The sequence below is a fragment of the Malurus melanocephalus genome, unplaced genomic scaffold (genome assembly GCF_030028575.1).
Source record: "Malurus melanocephalus ecotype Western Australia unplaced genomic scaffold, MMel_1.1 scaffold_399, whole genome shotgun sequence".
NCBI lineage: Eukaryota > Metazoa > Chordata > Aves > Passeriformes > Maluridae > Malurus > Malurus melanocephalus.
Genome location: NW_026623631.1, coordinates 613,914 through 633,722, shown reverse-complemented (window position 1 = coordinate 633,722; position 19,809 = coordinate 613,914). Strand labels below are relative to the sequence as shown.

The following is a 19,809-nucleotide window of genomic DNA, read 5'->3' as shown; positions in this document are numbered from 1 at the left end:
AGGCAGGCTCTCCTCTCCCTGTGGAGCCCCAGTGTCCTGCAGGAGACCCTTGGCTGTGCTCCTTCTGGGGCTGGCTTGTGTTGGGCAGAGTTGTTGGTTGGACTCTGCATACCCTGGGTGAGTCTGATCCAGAGACCTTGCAGCCAAACCTGAGAGGGAAAGCAAGCTGAATTCCTATTTCTGCTTTTAGAGAGGTGGTGTGTGTGCAGGGGCCAAGATGGGTYGTGGTGGGGTTGAGATCTTGATTTGCTGTGAGGTTTGTGGTGCTGTGAACCCCAACAGTCTCACTCTGATGTGTTAAAGCACCCCAGAGGTGTTACAATGCCTAAATACTTTTGGGATTTAGGCAGTTGATGTATCTGGCTCACTCTCTCTGTACATTTCCTCTCATGAACTTGCTTCCCCTGCTGGGATGGCTGAGTTCAAACCAGGATTCAGGATCCCTCTGTCAGAGCTCTGCTCACTGGGGAGCCCTGGCCTCATGGCGCCGTGATGGGCCTTGGCTCTTCAAGGGCATGTTTGTTTTACTGTTCCTAACAGATCAAGTTCTGTGGGTGCCTTGCAGAATGAGCTGAGCTCCTTGCCCCCCCCTCCTCCCTGGCAAGGCTAAGTGGGGAGGGCAGAGCCAAGGCAGGGAGTGCCTTGCTGCAGCAGGATGGGGTTAAAAGTCCRTCTCTGGGCCACCTGGATTGGTCAGGAGTTTTCTGATCTCAATAAGGCCTTTCTGAGACTCAGGTCAGGAGCTGGCTCTGTTTTCTGTTCACCTTTTCCTCTTAGCCCTCCTTTGCTGAAGGGGGAGCTGCTTTGCCTCCTACCCACTTCTCTCCAGAGCCAACACTCCACCCACAATGCTCAGCTGTGTTTTAACACTTTTCTTGTCCTTCTCTTGCAGAACTTACAACTCCAGCAAAAGTGGTGAGGGCTGCCAACCCGAGGCAGAGGAAAGGAAGCAAGGTAAGGCTGTGCCTGCTCTCCCCTCGCTGGCCCCAGCTTCTGGTGCAGTTGTCAGTGCTGCATGAGCCTCTCAAGGGTCTGGGTTGCAGAGCTCTCCCATCACAAACCTGGTTGTGGAGAGGTTGATGTGCTGGCCTGGTTCTCCATCTCCTCTTTAGTGTGCTGTCTTGACTGGTTTTCTGCACAGCTGGTCCGGGGAGGCCTTCTTACCTCCCTTCTAACAGGGAGGCACTTGGAGCAGTCCTGGATGTGGAAAACCTCTCCTCCCACTGTGAGGACACCCCAAATTCCTTGTGGGCTCAGCCCGTGCCCAGTGTTGAAGTGCAGACAGGGCAGTGGCAGTGTCCACAGGTCTGTCCTTCCCTGGCACACACAGAGCCAGGGGAATTGATGTCMAAGTGACTCCTTTGGAGGAACCAGGGCAGTTTGTGCCAGGGAATCAGTTACTTCTGGGGCACAGTGGGACACGGGCTGTTGGTGCTGGCTCCCAGCAGCTAGTGGAAATGAATCTGCAACTTGATAGGACTTATCTTCTCTGTTCCATTTTGGAGAGAGCAGGGCCATGGGAGTGGAAGGTGCTCCTCTCTGTCAAACAGGCATGGCCCTGCACTGGAATTGGTTTTTCCAGGAAACTTGGCCTCCTGGGCAGAGGAGCATGGCACCTGCATGTAAAGATGTGATCTCCTGAGGGATAAAAATTTAATTCAACTCCAGATTAATTTGGAAATAACAACCCCACAAGGGCAAGGAGGAGTTTCTGTGTCCAGATAAACTCAGTGCCCAGCCATGACTCATTCAGTATCTGGGCAGTCGTTTGGCTTCTTTCCTCTGTCCTGTAGGTCCTCTGAAATCTGAAAGAGGTACAAATTGTGGTAGTKACCAGGTCATTTATTCAGCAGAGAAGTAGTTGATGCTCCCCATGTGACCATGGGGTGATTGGAATGAGGGAGCTCCATCACTTGCTTGGATTTTCTCCCCCACTGCTGGACCATCCCCTTGCTGTGCTGGCAGCACGTGGTGGTTGTAGTTGGGCATTCCAGTGGGGCTGTGCCTGGCTGTGACCTGCCACTAGGTGGAAGAGCTTCTTCAGAGGATGTGGTCGCTTCAGGTGGATTTAGAATGCTGTAAGCTGGGTGCTGTCCCTCTCCAAGGGATGGGGCCTGTGATTGAGTGAATTGCTTTGGGCAGCTTGTTGCCAAATGTGGTGCTGGGGCAGAGTATTTGTGGTGCTGGGGCAGAGTATTTGGTGGGAGGCTGAGAGCTTGCAGGACTGCTGGCAGCCTCGTTACAATCTCTGATGGACATAAACTTGTCTGCCGTTATTTGGGATTAGTTCAGGGACCTTGCTTGGGTGGGGAGGGAGGCAGTGTGGGTGTCACCCTGCAGCCTCCTGGGGACAGCTGTTTGTGGGTGGAAAGGATTCTTCCCTGCTGCAGGGAGCAGCACCTGCAGCTTGTGCACTAACGGGACGTTTCTCTTTGGTACAAGGTTGGTGACTTCGGTGATGCCACAAATTGGCCAACACCTGGAGAAATAGCCCACAAGAGCGTCCAGGTGAGAACACAGAACCATTGTGATGAGCAGGATAAGACCCTTGCAGACCTCCCTGTCCCTCTGGAAGTGCTGGCTGAGCCAGRCCATTTGGGGTGCTGAGTGTCAGTGTGGATGCAGCCAGGAATAGCGTGCAGGGAATTTCCTTTTAGGGCTGCCCATGTGCTCCCTCCCTCAGTGCTATTCTGGGAACCTGGAGTCCAGTCTGAACCCTAGGCTGGCTGAAGCAGGTAGGGCAGCTCCCAGACCCGCTTTCCTCACGGCTGCTCCTTGCAGGAAGRGGCTGGGCCAGAGTCAGAGGAGTTCCTCAGGAGGAACTGAAAATGCACAAGAAAGGTTTGGTGTGCCTGAGGGGCTTGGCCCTTGCTCCCTGCTGAGGACATGGGTGTCATTGAAACCTTTCTATTTCTGGATGCTGCTTTRCCAGCTCCTGGCTGGCTGTCAGGGCAAGGTGGTCACTCACCCTTTTGCCACTGGRGCATTCTGGTCCTTTACAGGACAGCCCCATCCATGAGCACCAGGTCTCCCTGGCAGCCCATCTCAGTGTCTCAGCTGCAGCACTCCCCAGCATCTCTTGAGGCCTTTGCCCAGCTCAGCCATGAGCCCTTCCACAGCAGCAGAACAACTTTGGGAGGCACAGAGCAGGGATGCACCCATCCCAGGGCAAGGTGTTTCTGTTCCTGCTGGGGCAGCTGGGGTCTGCCTCCAGCTCTTCCCTTCTCCCACCTCTCACATCTTTCCTKCATTGCTGTGTCCCCAGCAGCCGCACAAAGCACCGTCCCTTCGGAAGCTGCCTGTCAAGAAAGACATGAAAGAGCAGGAAAAGGGGGATGGGAGCGACGGCAAAGAGAGCCTGAAAACCAAATCGGATGAGTCTGGGGAGGAGAAGAATGGTGACGATGACAACCAGAAGTCAGCCCAGAAGAAAAAAGGTAAGGCAGGAGCTGGTGGGGACAGTGACAGTCCCCTGGGCTCAGCTTGTCTCCCCATTCACAACTCACAGGCAGGTGGAAGCATCCACTGCCTTCCCTGGGGGCCTTGCTGTAGGACACGATCCCAGCACAGGGACAGCTGGGGGGAAAAGTGCTTGCAGCCTTCAAGTGTCATTTTGGTGGAAGCGGCACCCAAGCAGGGACAGGGCAGGAGGCTGCCTTCCCATGTGCTCCATGAAGGCACAGAAGAGCCTCTCACTGTGGGTTTTGTCAGCCATGGCTGACACATGGGCTCAGTCTGGCCTGAGCCTGGACAGGCAGGAAGGGGTGGAGGAAGGACAAGTGTTGTGACAGTTGCCACAGGCATGTTCTAAATCATGTCCCTCCATGTCTGAGAGTCCTGGTCAGTGCTTTTTTGCATCCAGTGAGGCCTGGAGGGATGTCAGAGGACAGGGTCTGTCCAAAAGGCCCTGCTGCTTTCTCTCCTCCACGTGTGGGGGCTGCGTGGCAAGAGGGGTTTGTGGGGGAGGAAGCAGACGCTCTCTGAACCTTTGTCACACCCAAACCCTGTCCTTTTGCAGGCAACAAACACAAGTGGGTCCCTTTGCAGATAGACATGAAGTCAGAGGTGCCTAGGGACAAAACGGCCTCTCGGAACAACCGGCAAAACGAGCAGCACAGGCACCCCTCCAACAACCGCAGCGAGCTCAAAGGTGGGGGCTCGGGCTGGGGACCCGCTCCTGGCGTGGCTGTGGGGCACAGCGAGCCCTGGTGCCCAGGGAGCAGCTTCCCTGCCTTCAGAGGGCTCTGTGTGCRGYGRGCTTGCTGCAGGGAGCTGCTGCCRTGTCCTAACACCCCYCTGCCTCTCCCTYCCYRTGTGCTGCAGGCTGGCACCCYGACAACAAGCACGAGCGCAGCTGGCAGGACCACGACGAGACCTCCAGCGTGAAGAGCGAGGGAGGGGCCGTGCGAGGAACCTTCCGGGGCCGAGGCCGCGGCCGGGGCAGGGGCCGTGGCCGTGGCAGAGGAGGTGAGCACTGTGTGTGTGGTCTTGTGGCTGCAGGGAGGGTGTGCAGAGCCCTGYGTCTGTGTATGCCTGAGAGAGCTGGGGCTCTAAAGTGGGCAGGGGAGGGCAGAGCACTCYAGGGATACAGGGAAATATTGTGCAGCTGGTAAGTTGAGTTGCTTTTAACAAAGCAAATAATTCTTAATAGTATTTTTGTAAAAGCAAATGTCTTCCTGCTACTCAGGCCAAGCTCTTTTTCCTATTTTCTACCCCTTGCAATATTTCTGTGAGTAGGAGTTGAAGCATGTTGCAAGTCTGTGAAGGCTCTATGCCATACTGATAGCCAAGCAGGAGTCATAACTTGGGTAAGGAAGAGCATCTGCCCTGGCATTTGGCTGGGCAGTGTCTGTGCTAACCCAGACTCAGCTTCAGTGTAGGGCCTTCCTGTGTCAGCTGGGCTGCTCAGCTGCTCCTGGATGAGAGGGTTCCTGTCTTCTTCTGTGGCAAAGGCAGAGAGCAGGAGAATGAGGAATGTGGGTGCCCCACTGCAGGCTTCCAGGGGATCCTCAGGAACAGTGCAGAGGGAACAATTCATGCAGGAGTCCAACCCCATCTGGCAGTGCAGCCTGTGTGGCAGATCCTGTGTGGCTCTGTGCTGACCCTGACTGGTGTCCCCCAGGGCACTTCGACTACCAGTACGGCTACCGGAAATTCGAGGGCTCGGACGGCTCCCGCACCCAGAAGTACGCCAGCAACATCACCTACTACTTCGACAACATCAGCAGTGCTGAGCTCTACAGTGTGGACCAGGAGCTGCTCAAGGATTACATCAAGAGGCAGATGTGAGCAGCACCTCTTGTCCTAGTGTTGGGTGGTCGGGACAGTGCAGCCAGTGCCATGGGGAGGGTTAGAGCCAGGGTGTGCTGACTCCCTGCCTCGCGTTCAGCATCAGCCATGTGTGGGCTCCCCAGGCTTGCTCCCCTCTGTGTGTGTGTGGGTTATTTCCGTGGGGTCACCCAGAGGATTGKGGCTTAGAGCTTGCTCTCACAGACATGTTGTCCATACAGAGAATATTACTTCAGCGTGGACAACCTGGAGCGAGACTTCTTCCTGCGCCGCAAGATGGACTCGGACGGCTTCCTTCCCATCACACTGATCGCCAGCTTCCACCGGGTGCAGGCGCTCACCACYGACATCAGCCTCATCATCAAGGTGAGGGCAAAAAAGGCTGATCTTTCCTTCTTGTTCTGCTTCTCACCACCCCTGTGTGATGCCTGTTTGCTGTGGATGAGGTGCAAGTGGAGCCTTCCCTTGTCCTTTACTTGCTCCCGCCCCTATTAGTCCTCCCAGGGAGAAATGGCTTGGGCTCTGACCCCTCAATGTGCCGTAAGTTAACCAGTTACTGCTTGGTTCCAGGCTCTGAAGGACAGCAAGGTKGTGGAAATTGTGGATGAGAAGATCAGGAGAAAAGAGCAGCCAGAGAAATGGGCTCTTCCTGGCCCTCCTATGGCAGACTACACACAGACTGACTTCTCACARTTCATCAATTGCCCCGAGTTTGTGCCCCGGCAGAGCTTCCAGAAAGAGACAGGTGAGCAATGGGGGAATGTGGGGGGAAGTGTGGCAAGCAGTGCTGGGGCTGCAGCATGACTGAGACCCTGACAGTCAGGAGCGTTCCCCAGGGCAGGCTCTGCCATTGGCATCCTCCTTGGTGCTGGGAGCTTGTGTGGGCTCTGTCCTTGGATCTCAGAGTGCTGCCTCCTCGACATGTTGGAAGTATGAGAGACTGAATGTGGCCTTTACTCCACTGGGGCTAAAGCATTCAGAGAGGGTCAGTCCTGTTGAAAGTCTCTTGGCTTGCCTGGAAATAGTCTACAGCTGCWGGGCAGAGCAGAGGACACTTGTGAATCCAACTTGCCCTTGCTGGGTTAGGAGATGCTGGGTGCAAATCAGGCAGTAGGTATGGAACTGTGAATCAGGTGCTGGAGAAGGGTCCTCTGTCCTTCATGGGCTACCCCTKCTCTTCTCACTCCATCCCATGGGGGCTGGCAGGAGCTAGGGCTAGGCCTGAGAGCCTAAGCAAAACATCTTCTTAAGATGTCATAAGAGTTTTGTCAGGGGAAGATCTGTTCCCACTGGCTCCAGACAGTCCTGGGAAAGATCCCAGGGAGAACTGCTTTAGGGCTTTGTGTGTCTGGGAAACTGTCACCTGTGGTGTCTGTGGCCACTGCTGGCATCACMGCCTTAACTGGGGATTGCCACTCCAGCACTTGTGGGCACTGTGCTGGTAAKCCTTGGCTGCTGGATGCCAGTTAGTCCTGCAAGCTGTGCCATGCTGCCACAATGGTCAGGTAGTTTGTAAGTACAACCCACCCTGGGTTCCCTCCCTCCTCCTAAAGCACCTTGTGGCTCTTGTTGGCTCCAGAGTCTGCTCCRGGCTCCCCACGTCCTGCCAGCCCAGTCCCTACCAAAACAGAGGAGGTCAGTAATCTGAAGACAATGCCCAAGGGCCTGTCCACAAGTCTGCCAGAYCTGGATTCAGAGACATGGATTGAAGTGAAGAAGAGACCCCGACCTTCCCCAGCCAGGCCCAAGGTAAGTGCTGTGGGAGTGTCTGGGTTGTTGGGGTGGTTTGGATCATAYGTAGGCAGGCGTCAGATCAGGTTGGGAGTGATGTCCTGGTGTCTCCTGGTTCCATCTGAGCCCTTTTGGAGCTGCTCCTCAGTTGTGTAAATGGTTCTCCATTTACAGGTGGGCTGGAATAGATAAACAAGGGACCAGAGCTGGGTCTGAGGTCACTCTTTGGTCTTTCCCCTGTGTCACCCTTGCCCCCCTTCCTGTAGAAACCAGAGGAGTCAAAAACACCACAGCAACAGAAGCAAAAGGACCAAGATGAGCCCGAGGAGCTCGACTTCCTCTTTGACGAGGAGATGGAGCAGATGGATGGCCGCAAGAACACCTTCACYGACTGGTCAGACGAAGACTCGGACTACGAGATCGACGACCGCGACGTGAACAAGATCCTCATCGTGACACAGACCCCTCCGTACCTGCGCCGGCATCCCGGCGGGGACCGGACTGGCAACCACACTTCCAGGGCTAAAATGAGCTCCGAGCTGGCCAAGGTCATCAAYGATGGGCTGTACTACTATGAGCAGGACCTGTGGACAGAGCAGTTTGAGCCAGAGTATTCACAGATCAAGGTGAGAGCGGCTGATCYGAGGAAGGGAGGGATTCGTGTGGGCTCCTGGAGCCTCGTGTGCAGCAGTGGCTGCTGGGCCTGGGTGAAAAGTGGGGTGCAGTGGGTTACAGCCCACTCATGGGCTAGAGCTAAACTGGGCTTAGTCCTCTTGCAGTGTTTGGGGTTTTTGGCTGCCAGCATTGTGATAAACACAGGGCTGTAGCCAGCCGTGAGGCTGCAGCCAGGTAAACAAAGTGCCAGTAGTGAGGTGACCTGGAACGTGGGGCCCATTGTCTGCCAGGATCTCAGCTGGCAGTGCCAGATCTGTGAGAGGAACTGGGTGTTTCTGCCCACAGAGCCCTGTGCTTTGTGGCACTGTCTGTTGGGAACAGGTTCATAGATGGCTGGGCTGCACTTGGCCTGTGCTGTTCTCTGTTTTGGTGTCAGTTTGCATAGACATGGGCTTTTTATAGAAAGCCCATCTGCTGTTTTGAACCGTTTGGGTCCCAACTTGGTTACTCTCACTTTTGGGGACTTGCCTAGGCTCATTCAGTGATAGAAATCATGGCTGTGAAGTGGGATGACTTCTTGGAGTACCCAGGTGGGCTCAGTGCTTCCAAGTCTGGTACCTGGTACCCATTGCTGAAGCAGTGCTGCTCTCTGGGGTGTCAGAAGCTGAGGGTGTGGGGAAAGCAGGTGGCAGGGACTATGTGTTGGGATGTGGGTCCTTCAGTTCCATGGCAGTGTTGTGCCACACTGTGAGGATGTGGGGAGGGGGCTCTAGGGACATGAGACAGTGGCAGGGGAGTCCTGGCCAAGAATGGGTCACTGAGCTCATCATGGTTGTTATGGGGTGAGTGGTTTCTTCACCATCTTCCTCYTCCAATGCAGCAAGAGGTGGAGAACTTCAAGAAGGTGAATATGATCAGCAGGGAGCAGTTTGACACCYTGACCCCAGAGCCCCCCGTGGATCCAAACCAGGAAGTTCCTCCTGGTCCCCCCAGATTCCAGCAAGGTAAGAGATGGGACATGAATGGGTGGGACCCAGTTTGTCTCTGCTCCTTGTGCTTAGAGGTTCTCGGAGGTTGGGTAGCAACTGGGGAGAAGGAACTGGGGTCACGGTCACTGGTGTGGTGGATTATCTAGTTCACAGAGTTCACAGAATATTCTGAGTTGGGTCTTTCCCAGATTAATGATGCTCTTCCAGCTGAATGCTTTGGGGCTCCAGAACAGGAGGCCCAAAAGGGTGTCCCAGTGGAGTGTGGAAACCTTGGCAGACTGATGTATTTCCCTGGATTTGACTTTCGTCTTGGACCCTCTCTGAGTGCTTGGGAGGCACCTGCCTGCTGGGTGTTTGCTGTGCAACACCAGTGCTGAGTCCCTGGGGACAGGGGATTTGTTTGCTGTTAACCTCTAGGAAGCAGATTCCTTGTGGAAGCTCAGTCTTTGCATCTGCTGCTAGGATTTGGGCGTTCTGGCCAAGCTGAGTTTGAACTCCCTGCTTGTGTGGGAGAGGGGATGTGTCCCTGCATTCCTGCCCCTGCTGCTTCCCATTTGCTGGACGGCTGCGGTGCCCAGAGCCCAGGCTGACACAGGRCGGGGGTTTCTCCCTGCAGTACCTACAGACGCTTTGGCCAACAAGCTCTTTGGAGTCCCTGAGCCTTCCACCATCGCCCGCTCCTTGCCTACGACCGTCCCAGAATCGCCCAACTACCGCAACGCCAGGACCCCCCGCACCCCGCGCACGCCCCAGCTCAAGGACCCGACGCAGACGCCCCGCTTCTACCCCGTGGTGAAAGAGGGCAGGACGATAGATGCCAAGGTGAGACCTGGCTGGGCTGGGGATGGGAGCTGGGGGCTCTCAGCTGGGAAGAAGGGAACACATCCTTGATGCACCGTGTCTTGCAGACTCCACGGAAGAGGAAGACGAGGCACAGTTCGAACCCTCCAATGGAGTGCCACGTGGGCTGGGTTATGGAYTCTCGGGAGCACAGGCCCCGAACTGCCTCCATCAGGTACCAGAGACTGGCATGTGGGATCGTGGAGGAGGCAGAATTGGGAAAAGGAGGGATGTGGGAAGGAAGGGGAGAGGCAGCACCTGGTCTTGCAGGACTGCAGAAATGACAAGGGCCAAACTTGCCCATCCTGGAAAGGCTTGGGGAAAAAGCAAGATGAGTCTTGGTTAGAAACACTGGTCCCCTTCCTAGTAGRGTGCTCCATGGCTCATGTCCCAAACCCATAGTGGGCACAGGGCGTGGGTGGCACCAACAGACAGGTGACCCTGCTGTGCTGGGTGATGCCAGAGAAGGTGCTGACAGGAGTCTCTCACACTCAGCTCCAGCCCCTCGGAGGGGACCCCGGCTGTCGGGAGCTACGGCTGCACCCCGCAGTCCCTGCCCAAGTTCCAGCATCCCTCACACGAGCTGCTCAAGGAGAACGGCTTCACACAACACGTCTACCACAAGTACCGGCGGCGCTGCCTTAACGGTARGGACACTGCACCGAGGGTGGGACAGGGGAACTGTGCTCTGCCATGTGGGGACAGGAACATGGCAGGGTCCTACAGGACAGCCCTGCTGCCCACTGCTGTGTCCCCATGGTTTGTGGGGAGCGTGGCTGTGCTCAGGGTGTCCAGAGCTGGGGCTGGGTATCATCACAGGGCCCTCCTGCACATGAGCCCCTGACTCCTGGGACAGGACTGGCCTTGTAATTATCCCCTTTTCCCAAAAACAGAGCGGAAACGACTGGGCATCGGTCAGTCCCAGGAGATGAACACRCTTTTCCGGTTCTGGTCCTTCTTCCTCCGAGATCACTTCAACAAGAAAATGTATGAGGAGTTCAAGCAACTGGCTGTGGAGGACGGGAAGGAGGGATACAGGTAAGAGAAGAGTGACAGTATGGCCCTTTCTGTGGGTTTGGCTTTGTACAAGGCTCACAGCAAATTAAGGCAGTGCCTCTGCCTTGCTTGAGGTTGCTCTCAGTGACCTCAGTGYTGCCCTGTTGAGTGCACCAGTGTCTGAGCCCCACGTGCTGCTCTGTTCCCAGGTACGGTCTGGAGTGCCTTTTCAGATACTACAGCTATGGGCTRGAGAAGAAATTCCGGCCAGACATATTTAAGGACTTCCAAGAAGAGACCATCAAGGATTACGAAGCTGGTAGGTTCCTTCTGAGGCCTCCTTGGGATTGGCAGTGATGTGCCACAGCTGCATGGTTCCCCTCTTGTCCTCATTTTGGGGAAGCCACACAGAACTGTACTATGGGACCGGGATGTCCTGTTGCTCATTTCACAGGAGAAGGTTGAGTGGATCCTGACCATCCTGAGGGTTGCTGGGGGTTGGAGGAGGGCAGTGGGAAGCTGCAGCTCTCCCAACGTTCYCCTAGAGGCACCATTTCCTGTAGGATTGCTCAAGGCCCTGCAGTGGCTGAGCCTTGGTTGTCTTACTGATATTGTTGGTTTTTTTTTGCTCCCTTCAGGGCAGCTCTATGGGCTGGAAAAGTTYTGGGCCTTCTTAAAATATTCCAAAGCCAAAAATCTGGACATTAACAGCAAACTGCAAGAATACCTCAGCAARTTCAAGCGCCTCGAGGACTTCCGAGTAGATGTGAGTAGAAACAATGCCTGCACCACACTGCTGGCCCTGCAAACATCCCTCTGAGGATTGAGGATTTTTGGGGGGTCCCCAAGTGGCAGGAGGGGGGCAGTGACAYCTACTGTCACTCCCTGTCATTGCAGCCAGGCCAGAATGAGCTGTGGGGTTGGAATATGGCAAATCTGCTCAGTGAGTGATGAGGGAGCTGGGGGAGCCTGTCCTCCCCAATGAGGTGAGGAAGGAGGATGAAAGGGAGCGTTGATGGTTTGAGTAGAGCCAGCATTGTGTGGAGCTTTGGCTTTCAAACTTCTGGACTGTGCCCCTGTATGACTTAGAGCAGGTGACTAAGAGCAGGTTGTCACCATTGTGCTCAGTTTGGAAGTCAAGTCAGTCTTTTGTCAAATGGCAGCGGGAAATTGGGACAGAAGGGCAGAGTGTTTGGGATGAATGTGTGTGTTCCTTGTGGGCCGTAAAAGAAGTTGCTCTTGGAGGGTTGCAGGAAAGCCATTTCCTGATCCCAGGGAATGGCACCTGCATTTTGAGGAGGCAGTGCTGATCCTGGGGTGTTTCTCTTCCAGCCACCCATGGGGGAGGAAGGTGGACACAAGAGATACCCTACGACGTCAGGGGGAGATGGCAGGAAGCGCTACCCATCCCAGTCTTCCAGCAAAACGGTCAGCCAGTGCCCATCCAGCCAAGCCCACGCCTCACYCAGCCAGCCTGCACAAGAGGATGCCAAAAACCTGAGCCAGCAACCCCCTGCCCCATCAGCTGCAGAGTCGCAGACAGTGGGGAAGTAGAGAGGCTGCAGCGTCTGCTTCCTGCRGGGGTGGGGTGGGTTGGTGGGGGACTGGCTCGGAGAAGGGCAGACATGAGGGGGTGGGACAGGAAGGGAGCTGGAAGGTGGGTTCCCAGGAATTGGCTGCTTGGGAGAAACTTCAACGCACACGATTTTCTTCTCTTGTGGCTGGAAAGCAAAGATGATCCGCATCCAAAACACCATTTTGCTATTACTACCCTGACCAGAGCCAGACCCGCTCCCAGCAGACCCACCCTTTCCCTTCCCTCTCCTCCTGTGCACACACTCATGTCTTAGTGTCTCTTCAAAAAAAAAAAATGTGTTCTGGCTGGGTTGGAAAGGGGAGATTTTTTTATTATTATATATATATATCAAGTTTTAAATTATTGCTAGAAGTTCGTCTGGATTTACCAAAACAAGTCTGCTCTGTGTGGCCCCAACAAGTCCCCTCTGTGTCCCCCCTCGGATGGCGGGGCAGCCGCTCAGGAAGCTCGGAGGAGCGAGGTTCCCCAGTGGGGGACCGAAGCCACAGCGTGTGCYGATGCTGCGGAGCCTCTGATCTCCATGACCCGGCTGGCGTCTCCCATTCCACGTCCGGCGGTGCCGCTCCGACACCGACCCCGCCACAGGAGCGTCGCCCTGTTCGTTCTCCCGTCTCCCCAACGTCTGAACCTTCCCGAGGGTCTGGCTCTCCCTCTGTCCACCTCTCCCTTCCGTCACGGACAATTTGGAAGTCAACCAAAGGACCTTTGCCAAGGATAGGCTTGTTGTGACTCCTTCCTGCGAGGATGGCTGGTTGGGAGGCTGGCAGGCACCCGGACTCGAGCCTGCTTTGGACGGTGCACCCGCTGCCCCAGGAATGCCCATCGCATGCAAAGACAGGACTTTGCYGAAGGAGCTTTTCTCTTCCTTTTCCCTTGGAAAAAAATGATATAAGAAAAAAAAAACCCCACAAACCCCTCTGAAATAGCAACAGAAAAACTCTTGAAAAAAAAGACACATCTCCCTTTGCTTTTCTTCCTTGGAAATAATACTGAAGAAAAAAAAAAGAAAAAAAAAAACAAACAAAAAAAAACCCCAAAAACACCCAAAAAAAAGTTGCCTTATGGTGGAGCTGGAACCGGGGAGGCTTGTTGGCTTCCTGCACCCTGGGGTGCACTGGGCTGTCGGCTCTCCCCAGGCCCAGAGACTCCTCACGGCATTGCTGCCGAGCTGATCTTCCCTGCGGCCTTTCCTGTGACCCCGCAGCTCGCTCGGATGCCTCCCCCGTCCAGAGCCTCCCTGCCGGGCCCGAGTCTCCTGGGGACGGTGCTGAGGGCAGCCCAATCCAAGACTCGTGCTCACACAGGATGGAAGCTGCTGTGCTGTGTCTGTACCATGGCAGCCTTGTCCCTGCAACAGCGACTGTCCCTGTCACAGCCTTGCTCACACCCCTGTCTCTCTCTGCTCCTGTCTGTGCTTCCAGCGTGGCTGGGGGGTGAGCAGGGAGCTGGCACAGCAGTTGGGGGACTGGGCCTGGCTGCSAGGAGAGCTGTTCCTGCTGTAGCCTGCCAGGGAGTGGGGCAGCCCTGGAAAACCTGTCCCACAGCAGTCACTGGCTTGGGGCTGCTGCTGGGACTTGTGTGGGGGTGACAGGAGCCCTGCCTGGCACAGGAGAGCTGTCGCCTGGGTTTCCTTGTGTGTTGTGTTATGGCAGGAAGCGTGGAGTCTGGCACTCAGGGCACAGTCCCTGTGCATTTCCAAGGGCTGAGATGACCATGTGGCTCCTTACTCTGCTGAGGCAGAGGGTGATGCAGAGCTGCTGTGGCATTTACTTGATTGATCCTTGTACCCAGTGYTGGGTGGGCTTTGGCAGGCAGGCCCTCCCCAGGCTGTGAGCTGGATCCTTTGTGAGGGGCACGTGTCAGGTATGAGATCGCTGAGATGTCCAGTGCTACTTCTGGAGATGCTCCAGAGGCAGCACTGGAGAGTTGTGTTCCTTTCCAGCCAGACTTGTTTGCCTTGCTGCCACCATGCTCCGTCTGCTGGGTCCCTGGGACACCTGGCTTGGCTGTGGCTCCGGTGCTCCATCCCTGGGAGTTCCAGAGCTGTGCTCCTGTGTGCAGTTGTGTGCTGCACCACTCCAGAGGTGCAGAGTCACAAGCTGGTACCAAACAGTGTTTCCCAAGGCATTGAGCTGACCCAAAGCTGCGTTTCATGGCTGGGAGGAGTCATCGTCTCTCCATGTACAGCTGCAGGGTGGGTGGGTGAGTGCAGCGAGGAACTGAGAGCAGGAGCAAGAGGGGAAGCACAGCCAAGCTGTCCATCAGCAGTGGCCGTGGGTGCTCACAGGTCCTGGCTGAGGTCATCGCTTCCCAAACTGACACTGCCTCCAGGATGCTGCCCTGGTGGGGGCAGGTGGGCTGGTCTGGAGTGGCTGCATCAACTGCTGCTAGAATTGAAAGCACAGCTGGGTTTGATGCTGGGGAGCTGCTGCTTGGCTGTTTSCTGGTGGTGTGATCCTGCCCTGCTCTGTCCACCCCTGCCATGTCACAGTAGTGCTTGCAGGCCTGATTGCAGCAGGCGAGCCCATCCGAAGCTCTGGATGCTCCATTGTGGCAGCAGTGCTCTGGGGTTGTGGGGTGGGAACTGGGCAAGATGGGCAAAAGTAACACTTGTACAGTGCTGCGGCCGTGACTGTTATCTCTGGATTTCCCCTCTTGTGAGCCGAGTCAGGTCTCTGAGGTTACAGACATAGGCGGGTTTGTCCCTGATTTGGGAAGGAGGAGGCTGGAGGGTTGATCAGGGGCATTGTAGATGTGTTGCTGGTTGTCTGCAAGTGGAGGCAGGTCTGGATGTGCCACATGTGGTCCTTGCAGCTGTGTCTGTGCTCCTTTTGTTGTCTTGTGTTCTCTCTTGAAGCCAATGGTCTGYGTTTTAGCAACAAATGTAATAGGAAATGGGGAGGGATGAGCTGCTGCTATGGAGTTGTTGCTTGTGGAACAGACTGTGGAATTGCTTGAGGGGTAGAAGAGGTAGGACATTTCCCAGAAAATTTCCCAAAGTATGAATTGATTTTTAAATAATTTTTAATTTCTGATCCTGAGGCTTTAGTCTTGGCATGGAAGAGTTCTCCCTTCCTCCTCTGCCAAGTCAGTGGTTTGTCACATTAATGTGTGCACCCAGGGGAAGAGGGATTAGAAGAGCAATCCCAGTGCTCCCAGTGCCCTCCAGGTTTGTGGACTGTGTGCCTTGTGTTTGCTGTCCATGGCACAGCAGTGGGTAGGGCAGAGCAAAGGACAGATGGACATGGCAGCCTGAGACAGCTTTGCTTGCTCCCACCTGTCCTGCAGCAGTTGAAGGGAAGCCGAGCTGTTCTCCCTGCTCCATGCAGGGTGGGTGGCAGAGGGCAGGGAGCTCCGGGTGCGTGTTCTGTGCCYGGCTGGGTTGGGATCAGCTGCAGCCAGGCTGCCCCTGCATGCAGGAGGCATCACAGGAGCGCAGCTCGTGTTCCCAGTGGATGAAGGAACAGCTGTCCAGAGGGGGTTTCCATATGAGGAAGCTCTTGCCCTTCTGCAGAGGAGGGAGTTAGGCTTTGTTTTTAGTTTGGATGCTTCACCTCTACCCTGTGTTGTGCTTTTTTTAATTTCAGAGGACTGAGTGGTTGCACATGTGCTCCWGTGAGCACTGATGGTCCCACAGCCCGCGAAGGCTGCGTGCTGCTGGCATCCAGCCACTGGCACAGCCTGGGGGGAGCCCTGGCTGCTTTTGGAAAGGCTGAGGGAGGCTGAGTCTCTTTTTGGGAGGTCCTCCAGGCTGCTGGAGCTTRGGGCTCCTTGCCAAGGTCAGCTTGTCTTTGGAATGCAGGTGGCTGCAGCAGGTACAGAGCTCTGGTGTGGGGTCAGAGTGGAGGTASAAGCTGTGTTTCTGAGGMGGCTTTGTTGYTKYKYYRYSMTSMTYWTKKRRRRRAAAAAAAAGTAATGATGCTGCTGCTCTGTTTCTGCCTGSCCATCTYTCTTCTGCTGCCCCCTGGCACTCCYRATGGCRGTTTCTCACTGTAGCCCTTTGGGGTCCCTCGAGTTTTGGCACCTGCTCGGGACTGGTCGTTGTACTGTAACAAACCGATGTGTTTAACCTCAGTGGCCTGCCACCTTCCACATGGCAGTGCAGAGGGGGCCTTCTAGCTGTTAATGCCTTTCCAGTTACTTTATCAAAAGAAAAAAAACAAAAAACAAAAAAACGGAAAACTGTAAATGTAGCAAGCTGTGTTTGCAATGCTTATTGTCTCCTGTCTCCTCTGAGGCTGGTTATGTCACTTGTCACTGTTTGAAATGGAYGCTGGGCTCTTCTTGAGAGGGTTGCTACACTTGATGTTAAATGCCTCACTGACTTTTTGTAAAGTTTCCAATACAGGTAACAGATGATAAAAAAATTTCCTTTATTGTTTCTTTCTAAGCAAATGTTCATCTCGGTGGCACGGAGCAGGTGGCTGGAGGGCAGCATTTCCAGGWGTAGTTTACAGTTTCACTTTCTGCAGACACTTGAACATAGGACCGRTGTATCTGTGACAAGCACATCCCCTTGGTGGGAAGCTCCAGAGAAGCAGGGAATGCCCTGGGTGCCAGCTGGCCCCTGTGGAGCGTGTTGGGGTCCCTCCAGCTCCCCACACTGTCCCCCTGCTCTCTCCCCAGCCCTGCACCGGGGTGGCTTTGCCTGTGGTGCCCCTCGTGGGAGGGCGTGCTTGGCACCACTGGTCCCTCAAGCCTCCCTGGTGCAGCCCTGCTCTGTCTTCCCCCCACAGCCTGTCCTGGTTCCATTGGGGTTGGAAACATTTGAATCTGTGGCTCAGAGTCACCCGCTGAGCTGCAGCCCAGCGAGTGCAGCTTTCTGCTCGCTCGCCTGGAGCTAAAAGGGTGGTGGTTCGATGTGCTGGCCCTTCTCAAACCGTGTGTGTCCAACCTCAGCCTTCTGTTTCCCAAAACTAGAGAGTGTGTGCAACCTTCTTCAGCTGCATTTATAGTAGAGACAAACTTAAAATGACTCATCACAGACCATGTATCACTTGGGAGGAAAATCTTGTTAATAYGGCCCGCTGTACATGATCCATCTCTGTTGATAGTACATAATCTTTGACCCATGTGCTAGGATCATCATCACGTATAAAAGGAAAAGAGAAAAATGTAAAATACTTGAATGAGAGCTTGTATTATAACATTAATATTATTCAGAGTATCTGCTTTCTAGGCTGATGTGATTCATTATTCTAGTAATGCTTTAGTCCTTTGTAATTTGTGGTAATTATGCTTTTTCCTTTTTAATACAAAAAAAAATGTATAAAAATAAAAACTTCAAAAGACAATGCTGCCTGGCTTTTCTGTTCTGACTTGCCCTCCCCAGGGAGCTGCGGGTGGGTTCATTCTGGTGCAGCTGTAGGAGCTGCAGAAGCAGAGGAAGTGACTTTGGTTCCACAGGTAGAGCTGGGCTGACCACCGGTCAGTGCAGCACAGGTCAGCCCTGTGTCCCTGTTCCTTAAGGGGCTCTAGCACTGGGGAAAGATGTGGAATGTTTGTTCCAAGCAGGATTGAGACTTAAGAAGATCCTTGAGAAAATTCAYAGTATGTCTGGATGGTCTGTAGGTACTAGGGGATGTGTGTATTGCTCTGGGGGCTGCTTTCTTGGGTTCTTCCTTAAAGGGTTTCCCTAATCTGCCCACAGCTCAGGACAGCAGGGACTTTGCTTTCCTTGGAAAATCTCTTTGCTCGATTTATCAGTTTTGGTTGTGTCTCAGAGCAAGGGGACACTCAGCAGGAGGAGATGATGCCACAGAGGCCAAATCATCAYCTGTGGAAACTGGTGCTAAAACCTCAATAATGAGAACCCAGAGCCATTTGGCCCAGAACACACCTGGCTCATACACAGGCGGCTGGAACCAAGGAACAGTGCAAGTAACTGAGAAACAAACCATTATATTTAGTTTAAAAATAGATTTCTAGAGCAGGTTTTTTTTTCTTAGATAGAAAATAATGGCAGCCGAAGTGCAGTCATTTCAAGCAGCATATTTAACTTCAGCTTCATGTTTTGTTATGTGCGGACAATAACTTGTTTCTTAATTAAAATACTATTTGGCATAAATCATTGTCTCTCACTCTGCTCATTACCCAGCTGGGCAAGAGCTGCTGGGCTGGCTCACTCAGCTTTCTTGGGGGGCTCAGGGATGCTTTCGGAGAGCGGCGTGAGGCCGAGCAGGACCTTGTGTCTCTCAAAGGCTTTGGTTTGTCTGAACATTCTGTCCGTGCCATGCAGATAATCCAGCACTCCCAGCACTCCGTAGCACTGGTTGAACCTGGGAACCAGAGATAAACATCACTGCAAGTTACTGAGGTTACCTCGCCCTTCCTCTCCATCCCTTTCTGAGCCCTGATACTCTGTTCATGGCATTTCTGCCCCTCACCAGTCTCCTTGGCAGCTCTGTCAAAGTGTGGGTGAACCTTGAGCAGTTTGTCTGGTGCCATCATCACCCAGACACTGTGATCCTGAGCAGCAGCTGTTTCTCTGGGCAGCTCAGAACTGTGGGAGTGCTGGACACCCGTGTTACCATGCCCATGTGCTCTCAAGACCTGGCTGTCCTGGGATATGGAGCAGATGTGCTTCCAGCTGGCACAGCTGTTCCACCCAGAGTGCCCCATGCCCTGACATGTGTGAGTGAACTGTCCCCTGGGCAGGTTCTGCAGTGGGGGCAGACTTTTCTGGGGAGGATGTCTGAATGAAATGCCCATTGGGAGATGGGAATGTTTCTCCATTGCTCAGGTATGTATCCTTGATCAACCTGCTGCGACTGCTCTTTCTGCAGCGCACAAGGCTGTGAATCTCTGCCAGGAAGGGTTAATGGTGATTGTCTGGGCAAAGTGTAATCTGATCAGTGTTACTAATCCCAGTGTATGGGAGAGGAACAGACAGGCAGGCTCCCTGCAKGCTTGTTTCACCTGTGTGACTTGCCCTTGCTCTGTCTTTAGATCACAGAGTGTCTTCTAAACTCCTAGGAGGAGCCTTGCAGAGAACTGTCCTTAGCAGGGCTGGAATCCCTCGAAATCCTGATCTCTAACTGCTGTAAGAACTGGCAGCACTCAGCCTGCTCTCAGGTGAACTGGAGAGCTGCTCTGCTTGTGCACGAGTTGGGCAAACCCACTTGATCCTCAGAAAGGAGTTTTTCCTGTCAGTGGTGCCAGGGCACAGGCAGGAGAGGAGGGAGAATGGGAAGCTGAGCAGTGCTAAGACGTACTTGAGGTGGTGGAAGTCATGGAATTCTGGAGATGGCAGGAAGGGCAGRTGGTAGCCACAGTGAGAAATGCTGGTCGTTAAAAGAGCGAGGGAGAACCACGCTGAGATTGAAACAATGTGAGATCCCATGATCATGGGCCCAGTCATGACAGGCAGAGTGTTGGACACCTGGAAATGAGAAGAAATTACCTCAATAATGGGTCCACAACAAGCAGCGTCTCCTCTAGGAACTGAATTGTATCAGCTGGTGATCCATCACACTAGATTTGTGCAGTGTAAAGGAAAGACCCCTCTCAAATGCCTTACTGAAGTTACATAATCGTCCAAAAAGMAGTAATAGTGCTAAAAGTTCTACTGACTGCAAACCATTTTCATAGCCCAAGCTTCCCAAGCCTGGAGTAGAAGTTAGACATGACACCAAACCATAGGTGAGGACAGCATGATTCCAGTAARTTACCCTGGAGTCAGAGATCTGAATTTCAGCTTCACCTTGGAATAGTGCTAAAGCTGCTCTTGGGAAACCTCACTGTGAAAAGGCA

The 19,809-nt window shown here is 54.1% G+C and overlaps 2 protein-coding genes across 3 annotated transcripts in view; one reads left to right on the top strand and one right to left on the bottom strand.

Annotated features, from left to right (window-relative positions):
* Positions 1-12,950, top strand: part of LARP1 (La ribonucleoprotein 1, translational regulator) — a 41,196-nt gene extending 28,246 nt beyond the window's left edge. The window contains exons 3-20 of one of the 2 annotated variants that reach the window (XM_057379279.1): positions 893-954; positions 2,443-2,508; positions 3,269-3,437; positions 4,019-4,150; positions 4,324-4,467; positions 5,123-5,285; positions 5,511-5,655; positions 5,860-6,034; positions 6,869-7,038; positions 7,287-7,646; positions 8,516-8,639; positions 9,241-9,446; positions 9,533-9,639; positions 9,960-10,111; positions 10,358-10,502; positions 10,670-10,779; positions 11,099-11,226; positions 11,793-12,950. In XM_057379279.1, the coding sequence (XP_057235262.1) occupies positions 893-954; positions 2,443-2,508; positions 3,269-3,437; positions 4,019-4,150; positions 4,324-4,467; positions 5,123-5,285; positions 5,511-5,655; positions 5,860-6,034; positions 6,869-7,038; positions 7,287-7,646; positions 8,516-8,639; positions 9,241-9,446; positions 9,533-9,639; positions 9,960-10,111; positions 10,358-10,502; positions 10,670-10,779; positions 11,099-11,226; positions 11,793-12,014 (2,780 nt within the window). In that variant the 3' untranslated portion in view covers positions 12,015-12,950. Of the gene's footprint in view, positions 1-892; positions 955-2,442; positions 2,509-3,265; positions 3,438-4,018; positions 4,151-4,323; positions 4,468-5,122; positions 5,286-5,510; positions 5,656-5,859; positions 6,035-6,868; positions 7,039-7,286; positions 7,647-8,515; positions 8,640-9,240; positions 9,447-9,532; positions 9,640-9,959; positions 10,112-10,357; positions 10,503-10,669; positions 10,780-11,098; positions 11,227-11,792 lie in introns of both variants that reach the window. The other variant, XM_057379278.1, reaches the window with a different exon arrangement.
* Positions 12,951-17,372: 4,422 nt separating this feature from the next.
* The window catches only part of FAXDC2 (fatty acid hydroxylase domain containing 2), a 10,342-nt gene continuing 7,905 nt past the window's right edge, over positions 17,373-19,809 (bottom strand). The window contains 2 exon segments of the mRNA XM_057379270.1: positions 17,373-18,335; positions 19,272-19,438. Coding sequence (XP_057235253.1) covers positions 18,179-18,335; positions 19,272-19,438 — 324 coding nt within the window. The 3' untranslated portion in view covers positions 17,373-18,178.